We start from the raw sequence: 24,179 nt of genomic DNA on the forward strand, positions 1-24,179 counted from the left end.
TTTTCCCAAAATTCAATGTGATCCGAACTTTTCAAATTCTTAAAGAGCTCAACTTTAATAAAGGATTCATACCAATAAACATTAATGGCCATTACTAGCAGCCTTTCCATCCGAAACTCAAGCTGAGTGTGAAACTCGCATTGTTGTCGCTGCTGATTGTTTGGCATTGATTTGGCACAAATTAATAACAATTTATTTATGTGCGCAATTAGTCGAGCCATATGAAATGGCAAACAATGTGAGGCAAAGCTCTCTGGCATATAGCGACAAGATTGGTTGAACAAATACGCATAATTTGCATATTTATGCACTGGCCGCGATTCGCAAAGCCCAACAATTGCTTTTATTGCTATTTTTTGTGTTTGGGCCACAATAAACAAACGAACTAACGTTATCGTTTCGCGGTCTCTGTGACTCCATTTATTGTGATTCTGTTTAATATTTATTTATTTGGCTTTCATTTTGTTTGCGGTCGCCAGACTAGCTGCCTGTCAAATGATAAACTTTTTAAACAGTATAAATGGGCGCAATATCTTATCAGCCAAAAAGTAAGTAAATTCTGATTTTATCTGATTTTTCAAAAATGTTTGTAATGTGAATAATTTAAAATATTAAAATGTCAAGAAATCTAATATCCGATACTCCTATTTAAAGTAATTAACTTTGCAGTCAGTACATTGTATACCTACTCATATTAAATACACTTGGAAACTCAACGCCAGGAATGCTCAATTAAGTGCGAGGATGTTGGAAGACCTATGCATATTTGTTCCCGGAACTCGCACCCATCCAACTCTCGCAGGAGGCCACATCCTTCACTGTCGAGTGTCAGTCATGCTGGGACGAAATATATCCTTCGAACAAATTTGTACAACTGCCGTGTGCTGCCGTGCCGAAATTAGCAGCTAAATGCTACAATTCATTAAGGTGCCACCGATGCCAAGGTAAGACTTAATGAAGTTGGCCTACAAAACACGAATGGTCCTCGCATTTTGTTTGAGTTACGTGTATTTTTCGGAACCAGTCCGTTTCAGTTTTTCGCTAGTGTTTGTTTGTTTGTTCCCTCGTTTTTGGCAGTTTTGTAATTGGACTGAAAAATGCTTGAACACCTGCTGGGCAGCGAGTGTATGTGAGAGTGTGTGATGGTTGTACTTTCTGGAGGGTGTGCGCGTTATGCCATTAAAAATGTTGAAATCACACGAGCAGGGAGTAAATATTTTACATTTGCATTTTGACGCTACTTTTTTATAGTTCTACCTCCCACCCAAACAAATTTGCATATTTTTTTGTGACTAGCTATGCTAGCATTTTTTTCCTGATTTCATATTTTATTCTCGCTTTCGTTTAATGAAGTCAGCAAGTCGTATAAAAATATAATACTCTTACCGGAAAAGAGCGGAGTTTGGGGTTACAACCCCTTGCACCTTTGTGTTTCGGCCAACTAAATATTTGTTACAAATTATGTTCTTAATTAAGTGACTCCTGTGCCCGGGGGCTATACAAACAAATGCACAGCACTCGAAATGGCCAAAGCAAGGACACAGTAAGGGAGTGGGGTCCTGAAGAGGGGGGAAAGGCTGTGGATCCAAGGACCAAAGGCTAAAGGATAAAGGAAGCTACGTGGCAGACGCATGACAACCGCACAAAGCCCACACGAAACGAAAATAAAAACTGCAGCCCAGTGGCTTAAGGGCACAAAACGCCTTTGGCCGAGAGTCCTTTGGACTGGCCAAAACAGTTGGCGAAATTCGTCAAAAGGATTTCTTGACAGATGCGTGTTACTTTGTCACCTGGCTTCCTCATTAATTACCTAGCATATTATGTCATTCCTAAGAATATGGAAAACCCTTTTCTGGGAATAAATTATAACTACAAGAAGTCAGAATGGGTTCATATTTTTTTATTACCAACACACTAAATAAGTTTTATTCAAGGAAGTGTGTTAAGAGTTATAACTTATTCAGAAGTTCTGCTTTTATTGAATACAGTTTTTTCATTTGCATTATTTTCTGATGAAACCGAATATTTTATAGTTAATTATTTTTTTGCATTTCCTGGACAGCAGGCCACGTGCTTTCACTTTCAACTTCAGTATACAATTTCAGTTTTTTTCAGTATCATCCATCTTCCAATTAACCCATATTTCTCACTTAATAAGCCAAATTAAATTGCAGAGTATCACAACGTTTTCTTTGCCCAAGTACAAGCCTCGAGAAAATGCTGGCCTGGAACCAGAAGCCATGTCGAATTGGCAGCATTCTTTGGTGTACGTGCTGTAATGACTGGATCTACTATCTCCCGATGCTGACCAGTTGGAGACCGCTGCGAAGGTAACCTCCAATTAAGCTCATCAGTTTAATGTGCTCTCCGCCGCCGTCCGGCATTAATATGTGTCACCCCTTGGAGTCCCAAACCCCGAACCCTGGACCCCAAACTCCTGACCCAATGACCCCTTGATCTGACCAGCCAACCAGCCACGTAACTGGCATGTCGACGCTTTTCTGTACGTGCTGTGGAATTGGGCGGGGCCAAAGAGTGGGCGTTTGGTTGGCTTTGGATAAAATGACTTAAATTTCAGCTGGACCATGAGTCGGACTTGGGATACTATTGACACGTTTTGTTGTAAACTTGGCATTGCTCATAAGCCAGCACATGGAACAAGCATAATCCTCATATATCCCATCGCACACATTTGCTTATGACTCATGCAAACACAAACAGACACCCTTACAGACAGCCACCCATATTGACACACTGGCAAAATTATCCTTCTGAGTTGGATTAATCTGATTAAAAGTCAATCACAAATCGTAGCATTGTTCGTTAAATTCTTAAAAAACGTTTTTTGTTAGGTTTCGCAAACTAATTGAGTTAGTTTCATTTAATTTTATAAAAACAAGAATAAAATTAATATTTTTATTACAAATAGACAAGGAAATTGTCTAACAAGAAATCCGTTTATTAATAATATTTCTTAATTGATAGTTTTTTATTTATAAGGTTTAGTTTTGCTTCATTTTTAAAAGCCATTCCCTTAAGGCCTTTTCCTACTATTTTAATTGAAGAATATGTACCGTATCAAAATTTATTTCTGTGCACTGTCAGTGGAGCAGAGAGCATCGACAGCTTTCAGTGCTGAATCTGGATTACGGGTCGTATGTGTAATGCAGAAAATGTTCATTTCCTCGTTATTTTGCCGCTCCTCCTTGCAGGACGTCCAGCTAGTCCATACTCGGTTGCCTGTTTATTTGTTGCCATTTTTAGTTGCTTTAAACTTGCAGCTTAATGGCAATTCTCCGCTTGGCCACCACTTGGTCAGCCAGGCAACCCTTTTTCGGAGCACTTGACTTGTTTGCCGTACCGTTTGTCGTTTGCCCGCTGGTCGAGCGGTCAGTTGGCCAACGCAGACGTCTCCTTAAATGTACTATATGTTGTTTTATGTGGGCCAGGGATCCTGCATCCTACATCCTGACTGTTAGCTGCTGGATGTTGGCTGCTGGCTGCCTGCTGCCGGTTCCGCCTGTTGCCTTTGACAGTTGTCCGGGCTAATACAGCATTTTCCCAACATCTGCATGTTGAATCAGTAGTCGCACACCACTCGTATATGTGTTACTTAAAGTGTAGGTGGGGCTGCATCTGAATGGAAAGGGCTCTTAAAACATTTTGATTGGCTTTCAGATGTGGCCTTCTCCCATCCGATGATGAGCTGTATCTGGGTTATAAGGTGCATCATTTGACATTTGGCTTGCAAAAGCAGTTAAGTGAAATTCGTTTTATAAAGACTCGGTTTCTCTTGAATTTCACTTGGTGGGGTAAATTAATTTCTCTTTTCAAAGAGCCATTTCATCAATGAGCTTTTCTTTGCTTTTTGGTTGCATGGCAACATTCTGGGTATCTCATTGAGATGACAAAATATCGATTTCATCGTCTGGGTCTTAAAAACTTTGTTTAAATTTAAGATTTGCAGTGAAATGAAGGTATAGATGGTATCGATATCATCTCTGCTCTGCTCTAGTGTCGATAAGTACAAATTAATTTAATTGGAGTTGTATTATCAGACAAAGGTCGGGTAAGTGCGGTTTCCAAAAGGGATATACTTTATATAATAGACAACAATTGAAAAGTGCCTCTTAGTACGTGCCTCAAAGCAGTGGTAGATAAAGATTTCCAAATTTGGTTTTGTGGGTTTCAGATGGCGGATAAGGAAAGGTTTGCTGTTTGAATGTGCCAAAAATAAATATGTCATTGTTCCAAATACAAAACATTTCAAAAAGGATTCTAGAAAGGGATGGAGGAAGGGGAGTTTAAAGCCGCGTAATTTGTTTGCTTGGGGCCTCGGCGGTTGAAGGGTCGCTTTTGGTCAACAAACTGCGATTGCCATGGGGGCGCGGCTAAATTCCCTTTGAATTTAGTTTATACACACTCTCACAGGCCGGCTCTTTAACCTAATTAAACCGACAAAAGGCCCGCGAGTCCTTCAACAGGCTGCAGCAGCTATGGTTCGTGTCTTTTATAATATACTAAAAATTGGTTTATAATTTCGTGAAATATTTCCGCGAGGCCTGCATAAATTTTGGCCAGCGAAAATTTAAATTTTTCCATCCAACGAGAATTAATGCCATTGTGCGTTCAGCGAAAGTGCTTGCCATCTCTGTGTGGCAACTTTGTGCGGCATTTGCTCGCCTGTCTGTGTTTATATTTTTATCCCTCCTCCCCTCGGAAAAACCGACCCTAATTGTTATCTATGTAATGTCCCGGTTTTCATCTTTTGGAACAATTTTTACCAGCATGCAGCGAAAACATTTTCCTTTGCCATTTGTTAGAATTTTAAATATGTTCTCTCGGCTGGCAATGTTGATGAAAATTTAATGAATTTAATGCGCCACTCCAAGGAAAATGGCCATTTCCTGGGGATAAGCTGAGGAAGGAAAAAAGAAAAGGGCTGTCTTTAAAAATATACGGCAAGCGCACTCCATTATTTAATTAAGGTGGGGAAGCTACGTACGTATATAAATATATCAAAATAATCACAAATGCAGCTTTCAGCAGGCAAAGAGGTTCTTGGAATCGTTTCAGGGGCAGAGAGGACTGATAATTCCAGCAATTAAATGAATCTCAGGATGAGATTTTTGCCCCAGGGTGGAACGAGATGAGATTTTATAAATAAACATGAAAGCAAAGCTTGGTATTTTAAGAAATTGAAAATATTATTTTAAGACCTTTTTGAGGATGGCGATGCATAAATTATTTTTCTGGCCTTTGGAGAATTTTTTCCAACATTTCCCAATTAAAAAGGTATTTTTAAGACTTTCGGTTAGAAAGACTTTCAGCAAAATATTCTATGTACTTATTATTAAGTTAAGAGACTCAGTTATTTGCAAAATTTCTATTTGATTCCGCGTAGAAATTGCTTTCTGGTAGCCTTTCCAATTGAATAAGCGCAGTTGAACAATTTGATGCACTTAATTTGCCCATTACCCCCACTTTTAATACCCAATTCCCTTTTCGCGTCACGCGCTAACAACCTCAAATAACCTCATGCCTCATGGGCCCCAAAGCCCCAACTCGCACCAAACTTGGGTCCAAGTAGGCGACCATTTATGGCATTTCAACAATTTCAAGTAGTTGCCAACAACCACTCCCCCGGCCAACGAACACCATCCCACCAGCCACCGCCCCCAAGGACGCGGACATGGAATTTTTGTTTATGCTGTAAACACATTCCCAGCGTCTACTACAAGCCAAAGCTTTAAAGTACAACAACAAAAGCGAATAAATATAGGGTGAAGATGAAAATCCAAAATAACAACAAAGACTGGGTGGGGAAATTGTCCTTTTGTCAATGGCTACACCCATTCCACGACGCATTTCTCTCTCTGTATCTTTGTTTCCCTGTCCACGAAGTCTGTTAACTGTTTGTTAAAAATTTTTGGCATTTTAGGTGTCTTCTCTTTTTTTTTTGCTTTCTCTCTTTTTGAGGCGGATGACGAAGACCCAAGTGTGTTTACCCTGCGATGGCACATCTGTGTTTTATAATCGAGCCTAAGCCTAGGCAGACGCCAAAAGTGGACGAAAAAATCGTTGAATTTTGGCCAAAACAGAAGAAGGTCGGACCCCGAGCTGAGCTTGAAAATGCACTACAAAATTTTAAGAGAAAATTTTAACCATTCAGATATTTTTCATTTTAATTAACAAGTCTATTAGGTCTACTATATTACAAATAAAAAAAAATATTTTATTTACCCTTCAAAATAATTTCAGCCTGAAAGAGTGCTATAAAAATAGCTTTAAATAGTTAATTTCTTTTAATTTTTTACATCTCTCAATTTAACGATATAAATTAAAGAATCAAAATACATGATGCATTGAAATTCCAATATTTTTCTCTGTGCATTTTAAAAGGAGGGAGATCGGTAGAAAGCTGAAAAGAGAAAGTCCGAGAGGGGGCAAAAAAGTAAATTAGTGTTTTGGCACTTTCGGCAAACAAAGCGAGCAACCCACTCGCTGCTAGTGACCCCAGGCCACCCGGTGACCCCCACTCAGGTGCTAGTTTATGCTGGACGTCCTCCAGTGGACGCTGAGTTATCGTCCAGTTTACCCTCCCCCTAGTTTTCCTCCCCCATGATTTTCCCCACCAGTTTTCCAACCCTACAGTTAGTTAGTTTCAGTGTCCTTCAGTTTCAGTTTCTGTTGTTGCCGTTTTCTGTTTCTGTTTCTGTTTGTGCTGTTTGCTTTTGCCTTGTATACTTTGTTTTGGTTTTTCACGACTGCCTTTGTTGTTATTTACCTTTTGGCGCCTTTATTATTGCGTTGCACCTAGCAAAACAACAAAAATAAAGGTCGCCGACCAAGTGACACGTGGTTATTAAACAAGCCCCCGAATGAGCAGCGAAATTTCAAAGGAAATGACGCAAAAAAACATTGCTAATGAAAGAGTTATGAATTTATAACTAATATGGATTAAGTGGCATGAAAAACAGAGCGAATCGCTGAGAGCAGCGGGACCCGTACATAAATTAATTAGCCCGATAAAGAAAGCATTTGGCTGATGCTGTGCAGACAAAGGCGGAAATTAATTTCAAATTAGGCAGACGGCGAAACCCAAAACCAAAAACCCAAAAACTGTGAAAGAAAAGCACCAACATCGAAAATTAAACAGATACCTCGTTTATGCAAGCAATTTTATGAATTTTCCGGGTTATAATATCAAGTTAAAATATCGAATAATATGCAAACTTCCTGATAAAATGATATTAATATTTTCATTACCAGTTATTTTAAGGCACATTTTGGTAACATTTTTCCGAAATAACTTTACAAATTTCACTTCGCATAAACATGAAATGCGTTCCAACTAGAGATGGTGAGATGGAGAGAGCAATTAACATGAAAGGTCCTTGGACTTTGGCGTTGCCTTCGCCTCGGCCACAATTAGCGATAAGCCATGGCCAGAACAGAACAGAAATACCGCCCCTTGAGGGAAACAGCTGCTCAAATTATGGATAATTCCACTGTCGCAGACGGTGTCCTGATTACCCGATAAGGTTCGCCCTCACTCAAGGAAAATTGAGTGTAAGCTTGCCTCGAATAGATAAGAGCTGCAAAAAAGGAACTCTCGTCCCTAGATGTGGGTTATGGGTTAGGGAAAATAATTTGGAAGTCACTTAAATGCGGTGGCTGCTGGGGGGTGAAAGGTGAAAGTTGGGCACATGAAGGCCATGTGTTCGTGTTTCAAGATAAAAACAACCTAATTAACATTTCGATTGCCTAACAAATATTACCACATCTTAGAGAAATAGAAAGATATTTAAATCAAATAAATTAAATCGAAGATTAACAGATAGTGAGATTACAGTTTAAATAAATATCCTTAGATAAATGATGAATGATTATCGAGTAGCTGTGATTAAGTATATTACAAATAATTTATCTGCTTAGCTATTATTTTATCAGATAGACTAAAATTTATCATCTAAATGTATATGTCAAGGGTTGTATATTTAACATATTGATATATAATCAATTTTGATTTTTAAATTATGAAAAACTTGAATTTCTTGCCGAATGTAGTGCATGTGCAGTGAATTAAAGAGCTGATGCAAGATTGAAAAGACAAGCTACTCATTCACGCTTCAGTAGAAGTGCATCCGAAATTCGTTTTCGGAAATGCTTAACTCTATGTTTAAATTGTTTTTAATTAAATATGCAGCGCAATGAGAGCGCTGGGCTGCGTCCACATTCATATCCACACTCTCGTCGCCCTCATCCACATACGAATCCACATCCTCTTCATCGTCGGTCGGCGGTCAATGGCAGCCACAGACATCGGAGGACGCACAGCACGGAGCAAACCGCTTGACAAATGCCTTTTTAATCCATTTTCACAACAATTACGTGTAGCTGTCAGTTATATAAGCAGGCAATGCGAATGGAAAAAAGAATGAACGAACTTCACTACTGAACGGCGGGAAAAACAGTGGAAAATGGCCGAAAACTATGCATAAACATAAATCCATGCATGACAAATCTGTGCGCCGCAAAACTGTCAGACTGCCGTCCATTTGGCTTTTTGTCTCGTTTTGATAGGCAAATGGCACACATTTAAGTTTGGCCCTTTTTCCTTCGGGTTTGCTCACATATTGTGCGAAATACTCGTACAGCTGCAGCCTCCCATGTTTGTGTTTATACAAATGGCGTGGTTCGGTGACTGCATGACAGACTGTTAAAATGTCAAAATGACACATTTGCCTAGCGTGTCATTAATATGCGACAGTTTTCCCCCTCTACCCACTACCCACAGCCCCAGCCCACACATTTTCTCCATTTCCCAATCCTCTGCAGATGTGGCATTTTAATTTGCAGGCATCGGCATTGGCAACAGCCGCGCACATTGACTGCTAACCGACTGACACAGAAAAGCAAAAGGAGCCGACACACGAACGGAAAACCGCCAGCGGAAAACTCCCAGCAAAAAGAGAGAATTTCCCAGACAGAACTCTCTCTTGGTCTCTTTTTGGGAGAGTTCCCCGTATTTTCTCCCTCTGCTTTCGAAATATTTTTTGGCATAATTAGTATGGGAAAACTTCATCAACAACGGCAAATGCAATTTCAAGACTCCATAGCACTGACTTTGCCTTGGGTGTGAATCCATTTCACATTTCCCATTTCCCGACCACTCCCACCCGCAGCGAAAACTGACAATTTCGTTTGTTGACTATGTGTAAACCCCATTACGTTAGCATAAGTACATATTTCAAATTGCAGTTGCAATTCAAATGAAATTAGAAATAATGTCAAGACTTTTTGTCTCCATTAACACGGGCAATTCGTCTTCGCATGTGAGTTTTTTACGAGAAAGAAAAATTCAATTTAGCAAATGACAGCATCAGCATTTTCATTTGTTTCTGTCAAAAATGTTTCACCATTCTTTAAAACAGCAGAGAAAAACAATAAACAAGGGTATGCCAGAACTAAAAGTCAAAATTGATTTCATGATTTATTAAATTATAAAAAATTGAACAGAAACTTAAGGGACTTGCTCATCGAATTAAACGTATCACTTTAGTTTATACTTAGGGTAGAAAAATAAAGTAGAAACTTGTGTTAGGACTAAAATCGCTAAAATGTATTTTCAAATTTCGCAAAACAAATACAATTTTATTGGAGTTCTCGAAACTTAACATATTCATTTAATTTAGGGCATCTACGACAAAAGTTTTCCCCGTTTCCGATGTGCTGGGAATGCCCGAGGTCTGGCTTTTCGCAAAACCCCAAAACTCGACGAGCAGACACATTTTCATTTCTTAGAGCCATAATTCTTAACTAAATTGAGAACAAAAAAAAAAAAAACAAAAAGTGGAGGCAAAGTAACAGAGCAGTAAAAGGTTGGTTTGGAAAATGACTGGGGTTCCGGGGTTTGCCTGCAATTTCGACAAACGGCCGACTGCCAACATTTTTCCGTACTTTTCGAGCGCTAATAATTCATTTTTGGCGCAATTTGCTTAGCAGACCCCTTAGCAGACTCTTTGATCTGCTTTCTCTGCCACTGACTTGGCCGAAAAACAGGATTACCATCTTTGGGCACCGTTCTCAAGATACCTTTTCACACGTCTCAATGAGTTCATGAAATTTTTAAAAAACCGAAACGAAAACAATGCCGAGTAAGAACATAAAGCTTAAGTATAATGCAGGGCATAAGCGTGCGTGCCAGGGTTTCATATATATGAACATACATATATATATTTTTGGGTAGGAGAGGAAAACTCAACTTGGGTACAAATTGCTTTTCAGCCTGTTTGTGCCTTAGTTTCTGTTTTGCATTCGGAATTTTCACAACAATGGCCGTCATTATTATGATTATTTTTCAAAATCACACAGGCGCACGGGAGTCACAGGTGCTGTCAGTTGTTTTCCTGCGATTCCAGCACTAATCAACAATTTAAATCCATTTTACTTGGCCTTTTTCGCTCTGAGCTCCTCTCCTGACTGCTCATCATTCAGAAGGAGCAGGACACGCTCTCACGAAGGATATGTCGCTTTAATGGCTGCCAAAGGAAGTCACGCGTATTTTGTTTATAACCCAAAAACCTGGTCTAATGTCTAATGCCGTTGTCCTGGCTGCTCTGCACATGGGAAAAACCTATAAAATGTTAAATAATATATTATCCCTTCCATAAACTTTTCTTTATATATTTACCAAGTATTAGGATTTCTATATCACTGAAAAATTTATATTCACTTCGATCATAAGTGTTGAGATAGTAAAATTAAATTTCAGAGTATAAGTATTTCTTTCAGTGCTGTCACCTGAGCAGCAGAATGTGTATTCGCCTAGCTGGTCCCTAAATCACGAACGGATGTACAGTGACAGCGTCTTCAGAAACGACGGCATCTCGTGTTATTTCAGCACTCGCACCCCACTCGCACCCGTGTCTATTGGGTATAATTAGTTTCAAATATTTGCACAGAGGAAATTTAATTTTTCCCAACGCACTTTTGGTAATTTCAATTTTATGCGCAAATGTAACCTGACATTCCGGCCCTTAAAATGTGGGCGTGGGCAGGAAGTGGGCTAAGTAAGCCAAGGTAATGAGTGGAAGAATGTGGCTCTGCTTCGTTCTGACGTTTGGAAGTTTTCAATTACCCCTAAAGATTTTGGTAACATTTAGATTCAGGAGATAGGGACGTGACCCATCATGGTCTGAATCACAAAAAAACTTGAATAAACCTAATCCGGGATTAGTGCTCTCATACTCAAAATTCGGTCACGAATCGAAATCTCCGAGTGAGTAGTCGGCAGGCAGATGGCTAAGCCATTAGGAAAATTGTAAAACAAGTTTTTGGGGTAAACCAGAAATTTTCATAGCCAAACTTACGCATACAATCAGAGCGAGAGGCACGCATAAATATTCAATCAAAGACGCAGCACAACTTTCCACACAAACTGCAAACAACAATAAAAACTCTATTAAATACGCATAAATTAAGGGCGAGAGTGGAAGATATGGCATATTGGATGGAAGGATGTGAGGCGAAGATACTGCACAGACACTTGAGAACCGAGAACCGAGAACGGAGAACTGAGAACTATTAGAGCCGTGTTCACCTGGATTTTATGACCAGCCGAGTTTTTAATGCCGTCTCCTCTGCCTCTGTTAGAAGTTCATGTGCGAACTTTTATGCCTTTTTGCCATCGCTTCCCCTCCACAGAGGCTCATTCGCATTCAAATCAAATGAACACATCTACGGGTGAAGCCGCAGAGTGGAATGGAATTCAATGGAAAAGTTTTTGGGCTTACCGCACCAGGACAAAGCCACAGCAAATCTAACAGTTTTCGCTCAGGCTTTAACGCCTTACCGTGGTGTCGGGCCCCGAAAGTTCAGACAAATTATGCATTAGACCGTTAGTTAGTTAGTTAGTAAGTTGCCCCTTCTGCCGCAAGCCACTGTCCGCTACGTTCAACATTTTTGGAAATTTTCATAGAAAATAGTAATATTTCCCCCCGATATAAGTACACTAAAAAAATGATCTCAGTAGGTTGAAATAATAATTTTAAAAATGAAATATTTTATAAATAACAAAAGGTTTTTAAATAAATATTCTACAGCTGAAATATTTGTTTTTTTTATTCTTCTTTTGAAGATCTAAATACCAGATTTTCTTTTCAGTGAATGGAGGTAAAAACCTGCCTTGTCCAGGGACGCGGCTAACCTCGGACTCACCTGGCCGGGATGTGCTCTGGTTTGGTATCCCGATGACGATGACAGACAGGCAGCTGCAAAGCGCCCAAGCTCAGGTTGAACATTGAGCAGAATTGGCAGCTCCCAGATAGTTGCATTAGTATCTGACAGCCTGTAAAATGCATCGAACGTGTGAGGACTAGTTGTTGTGAGTTACTTCGGCAGAAATTGTGTAAATATTTTACTGGGGAATTTATGGTAGAGTAGATGCAAACCTAAGATAAACATATTGCGACATATGCCCCAAAATAAGCACAAGGCCTGAGCTAACATGGTGTTTCTTGATAAACACACGAGTTCAGCTAAAAAAGGTACATAAATAATTAAGAAACCTTTCAGTTTGCAGTTCAGTAAATCAATGCAGTGAGCAAACCTAATAATAAACCCGGCATTTGGACCTCTGGCATTGTTTAAAAGCCAATAACTATGGCCACATGTGATGCATGAAAAACAAATGGCCCGAGGACCTGCAAACTTTACTCTCTCTCACAAAAAAATGTAAAACGAAACTTAGGGTAAATAAACAATATTTTTTAGAGGGCATGAAAGTTGTATTAAATTTTCTACGGCAAAAAAATACTTTTTTGTACATCAAATTTATACATATATATGAATACGGCAACAAACAGATTTGCAACTTTAACAGTTTTGAAAGTACACACAAAAATACACACACACATGTCATAAAGTCCTGCGAACCATAACAAATTTCAACGGTTTCCTACCCAAAACATCAACCAAGTATTCTTAGCAATAACTTCCCGTTCATATCACTCAAAATGAAGATTTCCGAGCAGGAAGCTACCACTGACATCGCCCATCAGTCAGCTGCAACTTTTGATATAAATTTTAATTTTTCCGACTTGCAAAAAGGATTTCTTAGGCGGCGTTCGCCCGCTGGCAGACACTAACGCTAAATATCAGTCACTAAAAAGTTATCAGGAGAGTGTGTGTGTGAGTGTGCGGGTGTGCCATTGAGAGGATTTATTACGCTTGTCCTTTTAACAAATTTTGCGCATTATTTACGGTTCTTCTTTACGCTTTTACCGCACTCTTCCACGTTTCATTTCACTCTTTTTTTTAACCCAGACCCGCAGCAGCTTAGACATTTTTTAAAAGTCACCAACACGCACGCATTTGTCAATCTCTATCAAAGGGCAAAGGAACTAAAAAAAAAAGAATAAAAAAAATATAAAAAGGGCCAGGGCGGGCACCCGAGACTGAACCAACCCGCATGCTGACTGCCAATCCTTATTGACAGCAGCACTTCCGCTTTGGCAGCCAAAATAGCTGCGAGCCCCATAAATTAAACTCGTGTGCCACGAATTCAGCTCTTTTCAAACTGTCTGGCAAAAAGAAGAAAAGAGAAAAAATACGGCAGAGGAAATTCGGAACCCCCCACAGACTGAGAAAGCCTTTCTGTGTGTAGAGCCTGAAAGGCCCTCAAGTTGCCGTGGCCACAATCAGGACATTGAGGACATCGAGAATGTTCGGGGCACTCGGGACGCACTTGGCGTAAGCCCTCTCACAGTTTAGTATGCGGTAATTGACATGTAATGCGGTTGCGATTGACAACACCAACAACTGCGACAGCAACAACGAGCACATGCAACAATGTCGCCCACTTCCGGTGGCCATTTTGACTTGTCTTGAACTGGCTCCCTCCGCCGCGTGTCCAGTTTTGTGACAAATTTCGACGGCATTCCAAGGCGGCCACCGAAAAGGACACCGATCCGCCAAGCGGACCAACCCGAACCATACCAAAACCAGAACGAAGCCGAGGTGAACCACAAAAACGTACGCCACCTAAAACTTGGCCAGAGCTTTTGGGTACTGACTTGGAGATACAGTGGGCTTACTGTTTAACTAAATATAAATAGATTCCAGGGCATATGAAATATTTCTCAATTTTAAAATCTCTGATATTTAGAAAAATTAATTAGTTAGAGTGATTTTATCAATTCAACTGCATTTCATCGATATCCTAAACAAATATAAATCAATTTATAAAATATATTTCCAATTTAATTTATTAAAGTTACTATTTGTTTTATCCTTCTGCCACTGTACCCTAAAGCCCATCTTGGCTGGCAATAAAAAGCAACTCAAATGAAATGAACCCCATGAAAAATGGCCAAGTGTTTGCCAAGAAATGTTTGGTTAGGTCCTCGCCGTTCGCTCGCTTGCTCTTCTTATTCACTCCCCGCCCCTTCTTTTTTTGTGGACCAACCACCTGACCATTGAGGCGTGCACTTGGTCCCTGGCAATCGAACTGAAGCCACAGCCAAGACCAATACCAAAAACAACTCCAACACCAAAAAAACAGCGAGTTGGGGAACAACAACCACAGCATGTCAACATAAATCAAAAGGCTGAAAGCAGAAAGCATCCCAGACGATGGGCCAAAGGTTTTTGGTGGGGAACGGGACAGGAAGCCATAAGAAATCATTTCTAATCCCAGAAGTTCTGTGCTAGCCGGGTCGACATGGTCGTCGTCGGTTGGCAAAGAAGCTATCAGCAGGCTGGCCATGAAATGTTGCTTACTAGTAACCGATCTAGAAAAAAGGGGAAAGAAAGTAACTCTAAGCTCGACTATAAAATACTTGGTGTTCAGATCTAACATTTATTATTCATTTTGTGAAGTGACAGTCTAAACGATTAAGTTTAAAAAACTAACGTTATACCATATTAAAATACCGACATATGGTTCTAAAAAGTTCAGTCTTGGATGGGAAAAGAGAAAGAAGGAAAATATATTATTAATTTTTTGGTAGGGCTTGGGCCATACCTATAAATCATTACAAATCTACTATACCCTTAAATTCTACTTCATCTGCGCTTAAAGCTTCTTCCCAACTAAAGGGGAAGCCGAAAAAAATCACTATAACAATTTCCCAACCTCCACTCCATCCACTGAATTTAGAGTTTTTGACTTCGTTTTCGCTTTCGTCTCGCCCTCACCCGAGGGAACGCATAAATTGGACAACCAATTTAAGGCCTAAGAACCACTTTTGCGTTTATATTCGGGAGCTCAACGCTATTCTTTTTTTTTTTTTGTCCTGGCAAGCAGAACTTAAATGCCAGGACTTACTCTCTCTCAGCAAAGATACCAATAGCCCAAGACCAGAGGGATTTGTTTGTGCGGCTTCGAGGCTTCTGGCTTTGGCCTGCTTTATGGAGCAAGGTAAAGCACGTGCAAACATTTGTCGTGGTTATTTTGTTTGGATTTGAATCGTCCTTGTAGTTTACAGCCGGCTGATGATGATGCCCTGACACTGATAATGCCACGTCGACACTTGCCCATCAAAAGTGGCCACGTGCACGCTTTGCCGGCCTTAACTTGGCTTCCATGGATTGCTGCGTTAATGGCCGAGGCGATAAGATTGGCTGACTGAATGCCGGGCATTATTTTGCAATGTTTACGGTGTGTGACAATATTTTTGCGCTGGATGCCTGGCAAGTGCCAACATGGCAGTCAGTCAGCGTTTACAACTACTATATAAAGTAATCCAAAAAGAAAATATGGCTTAAAACACACATACACATGTCTACCAATATTCTTTTTCATTAAAATTTATTTTCACACATCCCACGTTAATTAATGAAAATATGCTTATTAAACTTTATATTCCAAAGATAAGTAGTTCGTTGTGGGAAAATGAAGTGGGAAAATGCTGAAATTTCCATGCAGTAAACGATACCTGAGAATCCTGCCTCCCGGCTCTTCAACTATAAAGTTTCTGGTCATATTTTGCTCAAGTTCTCAGATACTACATTCAAAACTAGTCAATATTTTGAGAGCTTTGCAAGAGTTTTAACTACAGCGCTCTAACCACTTTAGCAGCAGCCAGAAGGACTAAAGATAACAGCCCAAAATCCAAGCCAAGTTATCCATCCTAAGCCATTCAACTCTTTCTGGCAGCAGCAGCAGCAGCAGCATCAGTATGGAAAACACTTGCCAAAACAAGTCGCGCACTTTGCCATCAGTCGACGGCCAAGTTGGTGGAGTAAAGGGAGTCAGGATCCGGCAGGCAGACGGCTCGTCTCAAGGACCCGGGCTATATATGCATACTAGGCACTATAAAGTTTACCATGTATTCATATTTCATATATAGTATATTTCTTGTGCATGTGCAACTCTTTTCAAGACATAAATTTGCGAAATGCCGTGCGTTAAACAGCTGATGTTTTATGGCCTTCTGAACAACACGAATGTGCAGAGAAAGAAAAGCTGGCCTTCTAATGCTTAAAATTTTACTTATTCTTCACCTACTTATAAGCTTGAAAATACCTTCTTAGCCACCCGAATAAAAAGATAAATAAATTTAGTCAAATTCACCATTATTTCCCATAACATATTGTTCTCTGTGTGACATTGCGGCTAGAAAGGCCGTCGAACTGCCTTGGCAAAGCAAATTGCAATGCATTTCTACTCAACGCGTCGGGTGTTAGTTGGAATTTCAAATTTGTTTTTGGTAGACGCTCTCTCTCGTCCCAAAAAAACAAAACAGCAAAATTTATAAAACAAAAAAAAACATAAAGGAGATAAAAACTCATGCCTTCTCCTTAATTTGTGTATAATAAGTGCTCTGCTCGGGCACGCTGGCGTATGATGAATATTTATAATGCCGGGCCAGTGGCAGCGATAGCTGCAGCATCTTCATCGCTCAGAAACTCAGCGCTGAACTTTTTAAGCAAACAAATGAAAAATGAATTTCCTGCTTATGTTTATGCTTGGCATATGCTGAATGCTCCAGCTCACACACACATATATACGCACTTTTACAAATACCATCAAGGCAGACAAAGGCAGAGCGTGAATAAATATTACTCATACGCAGCGTTGTGCAACATTGTGCAAATGCCAGAGGCAAGTATTTACACCTAGACGGAGCACAATCAAATGCTGCACAAATGTGTGAAAAATGTATAATATCCACAAGCATGTGTGGGTCCGACCGGGCATCCATACATCCGTATATATATATATATATAGATCTACATATATATGGTATAAATATATGGGAATTGGTGCTGCAAAATGGCTTCCATGGCAACAATGCTATGCGGCAGCAAGTGCCGTCAGCAACAGCTACAGAAGCCCAAGAAGAAACAGCAGCTCACGCTCATAATGATTATCCATTGAAATGGAAATTCCAGCCAAGGATTTAATATAATTCGCAATGCGTAGAGTGTGCGATCTGCTGGGCGAAAAGTTTTGAAAACTTCATCCACCCGAGTAGCAGACACAAGGATGCACCTCAGCATGAGTTGCAGGCCCAAAGAATAGAATTCAATTTAAATAGATTTCCGCTTAGGGGAAATTTAAAAGAGGGAAAAAAGCGTTTCCCTGCAGAGAAGGCAATTGTTAACACCGAGCCAGCTTGCTGGGGCGTTTCCGTTATTGTGGATGTGTGGGCGTACCAGGCTGATTGAAAAACTACTAACTACAAACACTTAACACACCCAACCATGTCCATGTATGCACAGAAAAAAAAAACAAAAATACAGAACAGATAAAATAGGATAAAATTAAAATAAGGAAAAATTTAAATATATAGTTGAAAATACATTAACCCCTTTTGAATCAGTTATCAGCTAGGTTAACTATAAAGTTGTTAAAATTTTCTTTCAGTATGACCATGCACTGAGATGGCACAAAAAATAGTGATAGAAAATAAATAGGAAAATGAAGAGCTGGCATAACAATCGAATGATGTTTATTTAGACGAAATTGATATTCTCTATTCGATTTAAAGTGCTGTTAATTTAAATTGATTTTTGGATTTTCTTATTCTAAAATAAAATGGTCATTTTATAAATCAAAAGCATATACATTTAGAAACCATTGAATTAGCCTGGGATTATCGTCAAGAGAAGTACACCGTACACCAATACGGTTAGAGCATCGCCCAGGATGTCTTACCGCCGCCTTCGCTCGGCAAATATCCTTCTCAAAGGAACCGAATGCTAAGCAAACGTGCGTGCGAAAAAGGTAATTGAAAAATAGTTACCATTTCCTTTGCTACCTGGAGAGAAGGAAAAACTGAAGTTTTCCTTCGCTTTCGCCATGGCCTTTCGACAAATTCTTTTTAGATGAAGTTCGCTCGCTGGCAATTGCTTATTTTAGCGCTTCCCATTGGCAATTCGCTATTCGCAATTCGCAATTGCTGCAATTGAAATGCAGCCAAGAGCCTGCCCACTTACTGGCAATTCCCTGGCACTCGAATTAAATTTTAATGAAGTTATTTGAATTTTAATTATTTCGAACTTGTTCAGGGCACCCCGCTTCTTTGGCGCCGCTTAAATCAATGACCGGAAAGCATTATACAATTATATTTATATGCATGCATAAAAGTCTAGTGTGTGTTCGTCTCTGTGTGTGTGGCTGTCAGCTGGCGAATGATTTAAGTTGGCCGGTCGCAATCCTGGTTTTTTGGCCCGGTCAACCGACCACATGCCGGCAGCATATTTCAAACTGTCCGGCTAAATCACGGCCAAACGCAAAAATAAAATCACAAAAGCGACACCGTTCTCTGACTTTCGGAGGCAATAAAACATAATAATTAACATTTTGCGAGCCGTTTTGATAAATGACGATGCGGTGTTTCGTTTAAATTATACATAACGTAGCATACTTTTCAGCGTTATGCTAATGGCCAAGCTCAACCGCAGACTTGCATGGCAAGTTTTAATTACATTTCGCCCAAGTGTGTGACATTCGGAGGTACATTCATATATATATATATGTATGTGGGTGTGTGCTGCATTTCCATGAGACTGACAGCCTAGGAAAAGTGCGAGCGGAAAAGCAGAAAATGTAAGTAATGACTAAATGCGCACTCTGACAGTTTAACATGACAAAAATGTTCTCGTTTCCTTATTTCTGTTTTAGTTCTTTTTTTGTTTTTCTGTAGTCTTTCCGTCATTTTTCCTCTTTTTTTCGCTGAGCTTGATAAATGATACACCACCAGCCACTAGCAACAATGTCCTGGCAAACTTTTTCTGGACAGATACGGTTAACATTGTTGCTGGCGCTACACTTTCACTGCACTCGGGTCGGCAATTCGTTTGACCTCCACTTCCCTAACCCCTTTTGGCCGCTTTGTTATAGGGAAACCTTTGAGTGAGCGAAGGGGATTTCCATCATAAACCAAATACAAATGCACCATAAATACGAGAGCGGGACATGAATGTGTTAAAGTAAAAGGCAAAGTCCCGCCGGCAAATGAAATGAAATGGAAAGGAATGCTCAAAGAAAGTCAGAATAAAAAAATTATATATATATATATATATAAATATATGTATGCATGAAAAGGCGAGAGTATTATTTATGAGTTTGCGGCAAGTGGTGGTCAGAGATTTTCATTCCGTTTCCTTGGGGTCTTTTAGTAGAAAAAGTTGTTGGCCGTAGTTTTATGGAGTCCTTTAATGCCCTTTAAGGCACATTTTTTAAGTTATTTTAAATCGCTTTATAACCGAGTAGTAGTGTCACATTTCAGTGTAGATTAAAATCTCAAACTACATAAATAACAGCAAACTTTCACACTGCCAATAATAAATATAATATACTTTTTATGCTATCAATTATATAAATTTAAATTGTTAATAAAATTGTGGACAATTGGGCCTTTTTTAATTGTTTTTCTTGCATTTTCATGAACAATTTTTTGCTCTATTGTTTTAAAATTATTTTTAATTATTTTTCCTTGATTTGTTTTTATTAGTATTTGCTTTTAGTTCGCGCTAATTAATGTTTAATTAGTTTCAAATGTGCTTTTCAAATATTCCCAACGACCCACTTCAGACAGTGTACCCCATTTCTTACTGAGCCCATTTGACTTGAATTTTCCAGCCGCTAAAAGCTTAGGCCCATTTCGTGTCTCTTTAATTGGTGTAGAGCATAATTAATTAACCTTTGTCGAGGTGACCAAAAGCAACAATGCCCCAAAAAGGGCAAAAGGCAAAGAAAAAGGCCTGTGGCAGGGAATTAATGTGATTACATTTCTCTCGTTTGCTTTTAGTACACTTTTCAATTGTTGTGCCGTTTTAAATATTTAAAACTAAACAACATGGCCCAGTCGAATGAAAAACTTAACAAGCTTGAGAGGTGGCCAAAATTCGAGGCGACACAAATATCCACATCCTATAAATACAACTTTACATATATAGGAGTATATATGTGTTGCAGTTGTCGCCAAGAGGCGTTTGCTGACTGTGCAAATTGTGAGTTTCATTGATTTTCAGTTTCACACTTGGCTCGCATGGCATCGCTTTTCGGTACGAATATCCTTGGCATCCTGACGGCATGCCATGGTTGCATTTTTAATGCGCATTGCAGTGACCGAGCCGAGCAAATATTTAATAAAATTTTTAAATTGCGCATACGCCGCTGGTGACCGAGGTCAAGGCACATCCAACTGGGAGACTGTATTCCCGTCTCCATATTCCATCCGCTTTTCTATTCTTGACTCCACTCTAAAAATTTGGCTTGAACTTGTTTTTTATTTTTAGTTATTTGTTAAGAGTTTAAAAATATTTTAGTTTTGTTGGTCAATGGGTTATTAATCGCAAGATTAATAATAATTTATAAAGGACTTCGAAATTTAGTTTTACGTTTAAAAAAAAAGCACCTACCCAACAAGATTATACTTTGCTTATGCTATTGTTTAAGTTTAAATTTTTAAATATGGAAAAATTTTAATAGCTGTATATTAATTTATGTGATATTAAAAAAACTCCTTTCAATATTCTTCTATTTGCCACTGGCTGTTGAGCAATTACGCACGAGGTGAGCGTGCCCGCGTCTTATTGTGGAATGGTCGCACAGCGAAATAGTAGATAAACTCGATGGCGCTAAGAAGACTGGCCCCCAGGAAGAGTCCGAGCATCCCGCCTATGGAGACAATTACATCCAAGCGCGTGCGGATCGCCTGTCGGCGATACTGATCCGTCGGCAGGAAAGGCATATCAAGCGTTCCATTGAAATATTTGTTTGGGTTCCTAACCCTGTCAAAATTGAAAATTTAAAATTAACTTTAAAATAATAAGGATAAGTCCTAAAGCGTTCCCGCTATTCCGAAACTTTTTTAATCCAGTTAAAAAACTCACATTAATTGGGGCTCGTAAACGACATGTATATCGCCTTGATTGCAGGATGGCAGGCATCCACAACTTTCATTGTTGAAATGCTTATTGTTGCTATTCAGTATCCTACTATCCGGTCTGACCATACGAGCCAATTCCAAACAATACAAACCCGTTAGATCGCAGTCTGGGAAGCGTGGATCAGCATGTGGATTGTAAAAAACCGAAGTGCAATTACACGTCTTCATCTGCAATTCCCTAACACATTCGCTGATGCAAACACTGAAACTATAAACTTTATATATACTCGATGACGGATTTTCGTCCGGGAAATAGCAGCTGCGAATCTGTGGTGCAACCTCTCTTACATCTGGATCATTTACCATTTCCACCTGATTGAATTGAATGTACTTGGACAACCCAGGTGTGATCAGTTGAACTCCGGTCGGAGATAATGCCGTATGTGGAATATCCTCCTCATTTATCAGAGTCACTTGCACCGCCATAACAGTAACTAAATTTACCACAGCCTTTTCATTGGCAGGATCTAATTGATTCGGCAGCCAGTGCTTCGAACCTGGCTCATTGTTCAGCAACGAATTAAGTAAAAAGCATTGCCCATAGGGTGTCAACAGGGGTTGAAAGTATTGGCAACAATTAAAAGGCCTTCCAGATATATAGCATTCCACAAACAAGTCCGAACAGTTAGCTCCATACTGATGATAATATTTAAATTTTCCACATTTACCAAAGAATCAATAATAACCAATTTCATAAAAACTTAAATACCTACTCACCCACGTAAGAGTTTGTCGAAAATCACCCTCGGGACACGTAGCACACGGGTTTAAGCAATTTTTTACGGCTTCCGCACATTTGGTCTTGAATGCGTTCTCGTTGTATTGTACGGGAAACAGAATCACGTTCATAGCGGATTCTACATCAAATGGATATTTCCCGTTTAGATCTACGCCCAAACTGAAAAGGCCACATGCTCATTACCAGAAATTATATCATCTTGGAGACCAACAAACCCTTCTATATAATCGACAATTGTGGGAAACATAACATTTTTCTGGGCCATTTCACAAACGCTGACCGTGGGAAATTTCCATTTGGTAAATGGAGGCAGACTTTCAAAAACAATGCTGACAGCTCTAGAGGGAAAACTCCGCTGATATTCTGTGATCAGATGGTAACAGCCAAAGGACGAAATAAGAACACAAAACAGCCAAAAGATGCGTTCCGTGAAATGCAACCTAAAGACCCGAAAGCAAATTCTCAGATTTTGGTAGGACCCAAACCAACCATTTGCAAACCAACCTGGAATTGGCAATGTAAGCGAACCCAACCAGTGTGCAGTTGGTGCAGTAATCCTTAATATGGGTCGCAACACCGTAGCTTCTCTCCTTCCATTTCTGGCCGTTGCCTTTCGCACTTACATTTTCAACCATATCTGCTGCTGAAGTATCCTTCGTCGATCTCCGAACTCTGAAGCTTCGTGGCAGACTGACCGGGACATATAAATTGGTCTTGACCAAGCACGACACGGTCAGCTACTCGTTGGGTAAATTTGTTTGTTGTCCGCTTTCAAGTGGATGTGAGTCCACTGTGAGAAAATATATATTATTATATTTCTTTTAAAACAATATGCATATAAAAAAGAATTCTGAAATCTTTATTCATAAATGATCTTATGACCATTCATAAATCTTTATACCAAATTCTCATGAAAATTAGAGTTTTTTAATTTTTTTTCTCAGTTCACCAAAGTGAGTATATGAGTAGAGAAGGGGGCGTGGCAACTTAATGGCATGCAAGTACGGTCCCCATGCTCGCACACAAATTTCTTACCAAAAACCCCACAGCCCAGACAATCCCACCAAAGTTGGCATGGGAGTGCATGTGAAAAGCCTTTAATTGGTATTTGCTTTGTGCAGGTGTCGCAATAAGGATTTAAATGCACACTCACCCGCAAAACAGCACACCTATATATATATATATATATATATATATATATATATATATGTATCTGCATTTATGTCCACTTTAATTTCATGCATTCTGCGGCCCAGGTGACACAGAAATCAAGTTGGAATTGTCGCACTTAAGCTGCGAAACTGAAATCCGATAATTTCACCCAAGGTCGATTCACAAAATATGCCTCATTGGCTGCACCCGATCGAAAGCAGACATTTTTAATTAACATTCAAATGTAAACATAAAGGTAAACAATTTATTTTCCCTTTAAAGCCGCATTCATATACGATAAATATTCAATGGATATATACCTTTGTAGCTTTATCAGCCAGTAAAAACTGTTTCATTTATCGTTTGTTTAAGTTACATATCATTTATTCTTCATAAAATGTAAGGGTATAACAATATAAATATTAAAAATTATTTCATTTTTTAATAAACCTTGTATTTCTGTAATATAATAATTTATTTAATAATAAACACATTTTAATTTAAAAATGTATTAAATGCCATATTTTCCATTCTCCCCACTGATCTTTGGCTATCAACTTTTGTAGCGAAACATTTTGCGGCACTTGCTGCCACCTGGGCTTTATGCGAGCACGTTAAACTTTCTCGACGACGTCCCGACACCTTTGGCCACTCACCGCCCACAACCCACATCCCATTCAATTTTAGTAGTTAAACCAGCCAACCGCCCACTACACCTACAGCCAGACGTTAAGCCACCCCATTTTTCCTGGCCAAACTTCGAGTTCTGTGATGAAAATACGTGCACTTGCAGTGAGTTATTAAGTAAAATGAGTGAGTGCACACACGACACCGTACTCATACGGGTGCAACTCAGCCCACTCACACACACACACATGTGC

At 39.4% G+C, this 24,179-nt stretch overlaps 1 protein-coding gene across 1 annotated transcript; it reads right to left on the reverse strand.

Annotated features, from left to right (window-relative positions):
- Positions 1 to 20,651: 20,651 nt before the first annotated feature.
- LOC108113555 (pickpocket protein 19) lies at positions 20,652 to 22,801 on the reverse strand. The gene is made up of 5 exons (XM_017224148.2): positions 22,651 to 22,801; positions 22,362 to 22,586; positions 22,125 to 22,305; positions 21,352 to 22,043; positions 20,652 to 21,249 (listed from the first exon to the last, which is right to left on the reverse strand). The coding sequence occupies exons 1-5, from the start codon at positions 22,779 to 22,781 to the stop codon at positions 21,021 to 21,023; spliced, it is 1,458 nt and encodes a 485-aa protein (XP_017079637.1). The 5' UTR covers positions 22,782 to 22,801; the 3' UTR covers positions 20,652 to 21,020.
- Positions 22,802 to 24,179: the final 1,378 nt, after the last annotated feature.

Source organism: Drosophila eugracilis, unplaced genomic scaffold (genome assembly GCF_018153835.1).
Source record: "Drosophila eugracilis isolate 14026-0451.02 unplaced genomic scaffold, ASM1815383v1 contig_367, whole genome shotgun sequence".
In the NCBI taxonomy this organism is placed as follows: domain Eukaryota; kingdom Metazoa; phylum Arthropoda; class Insecta; order Diptera; family Drosophilidae; genus Drosophila; species Drosophila eugracilis.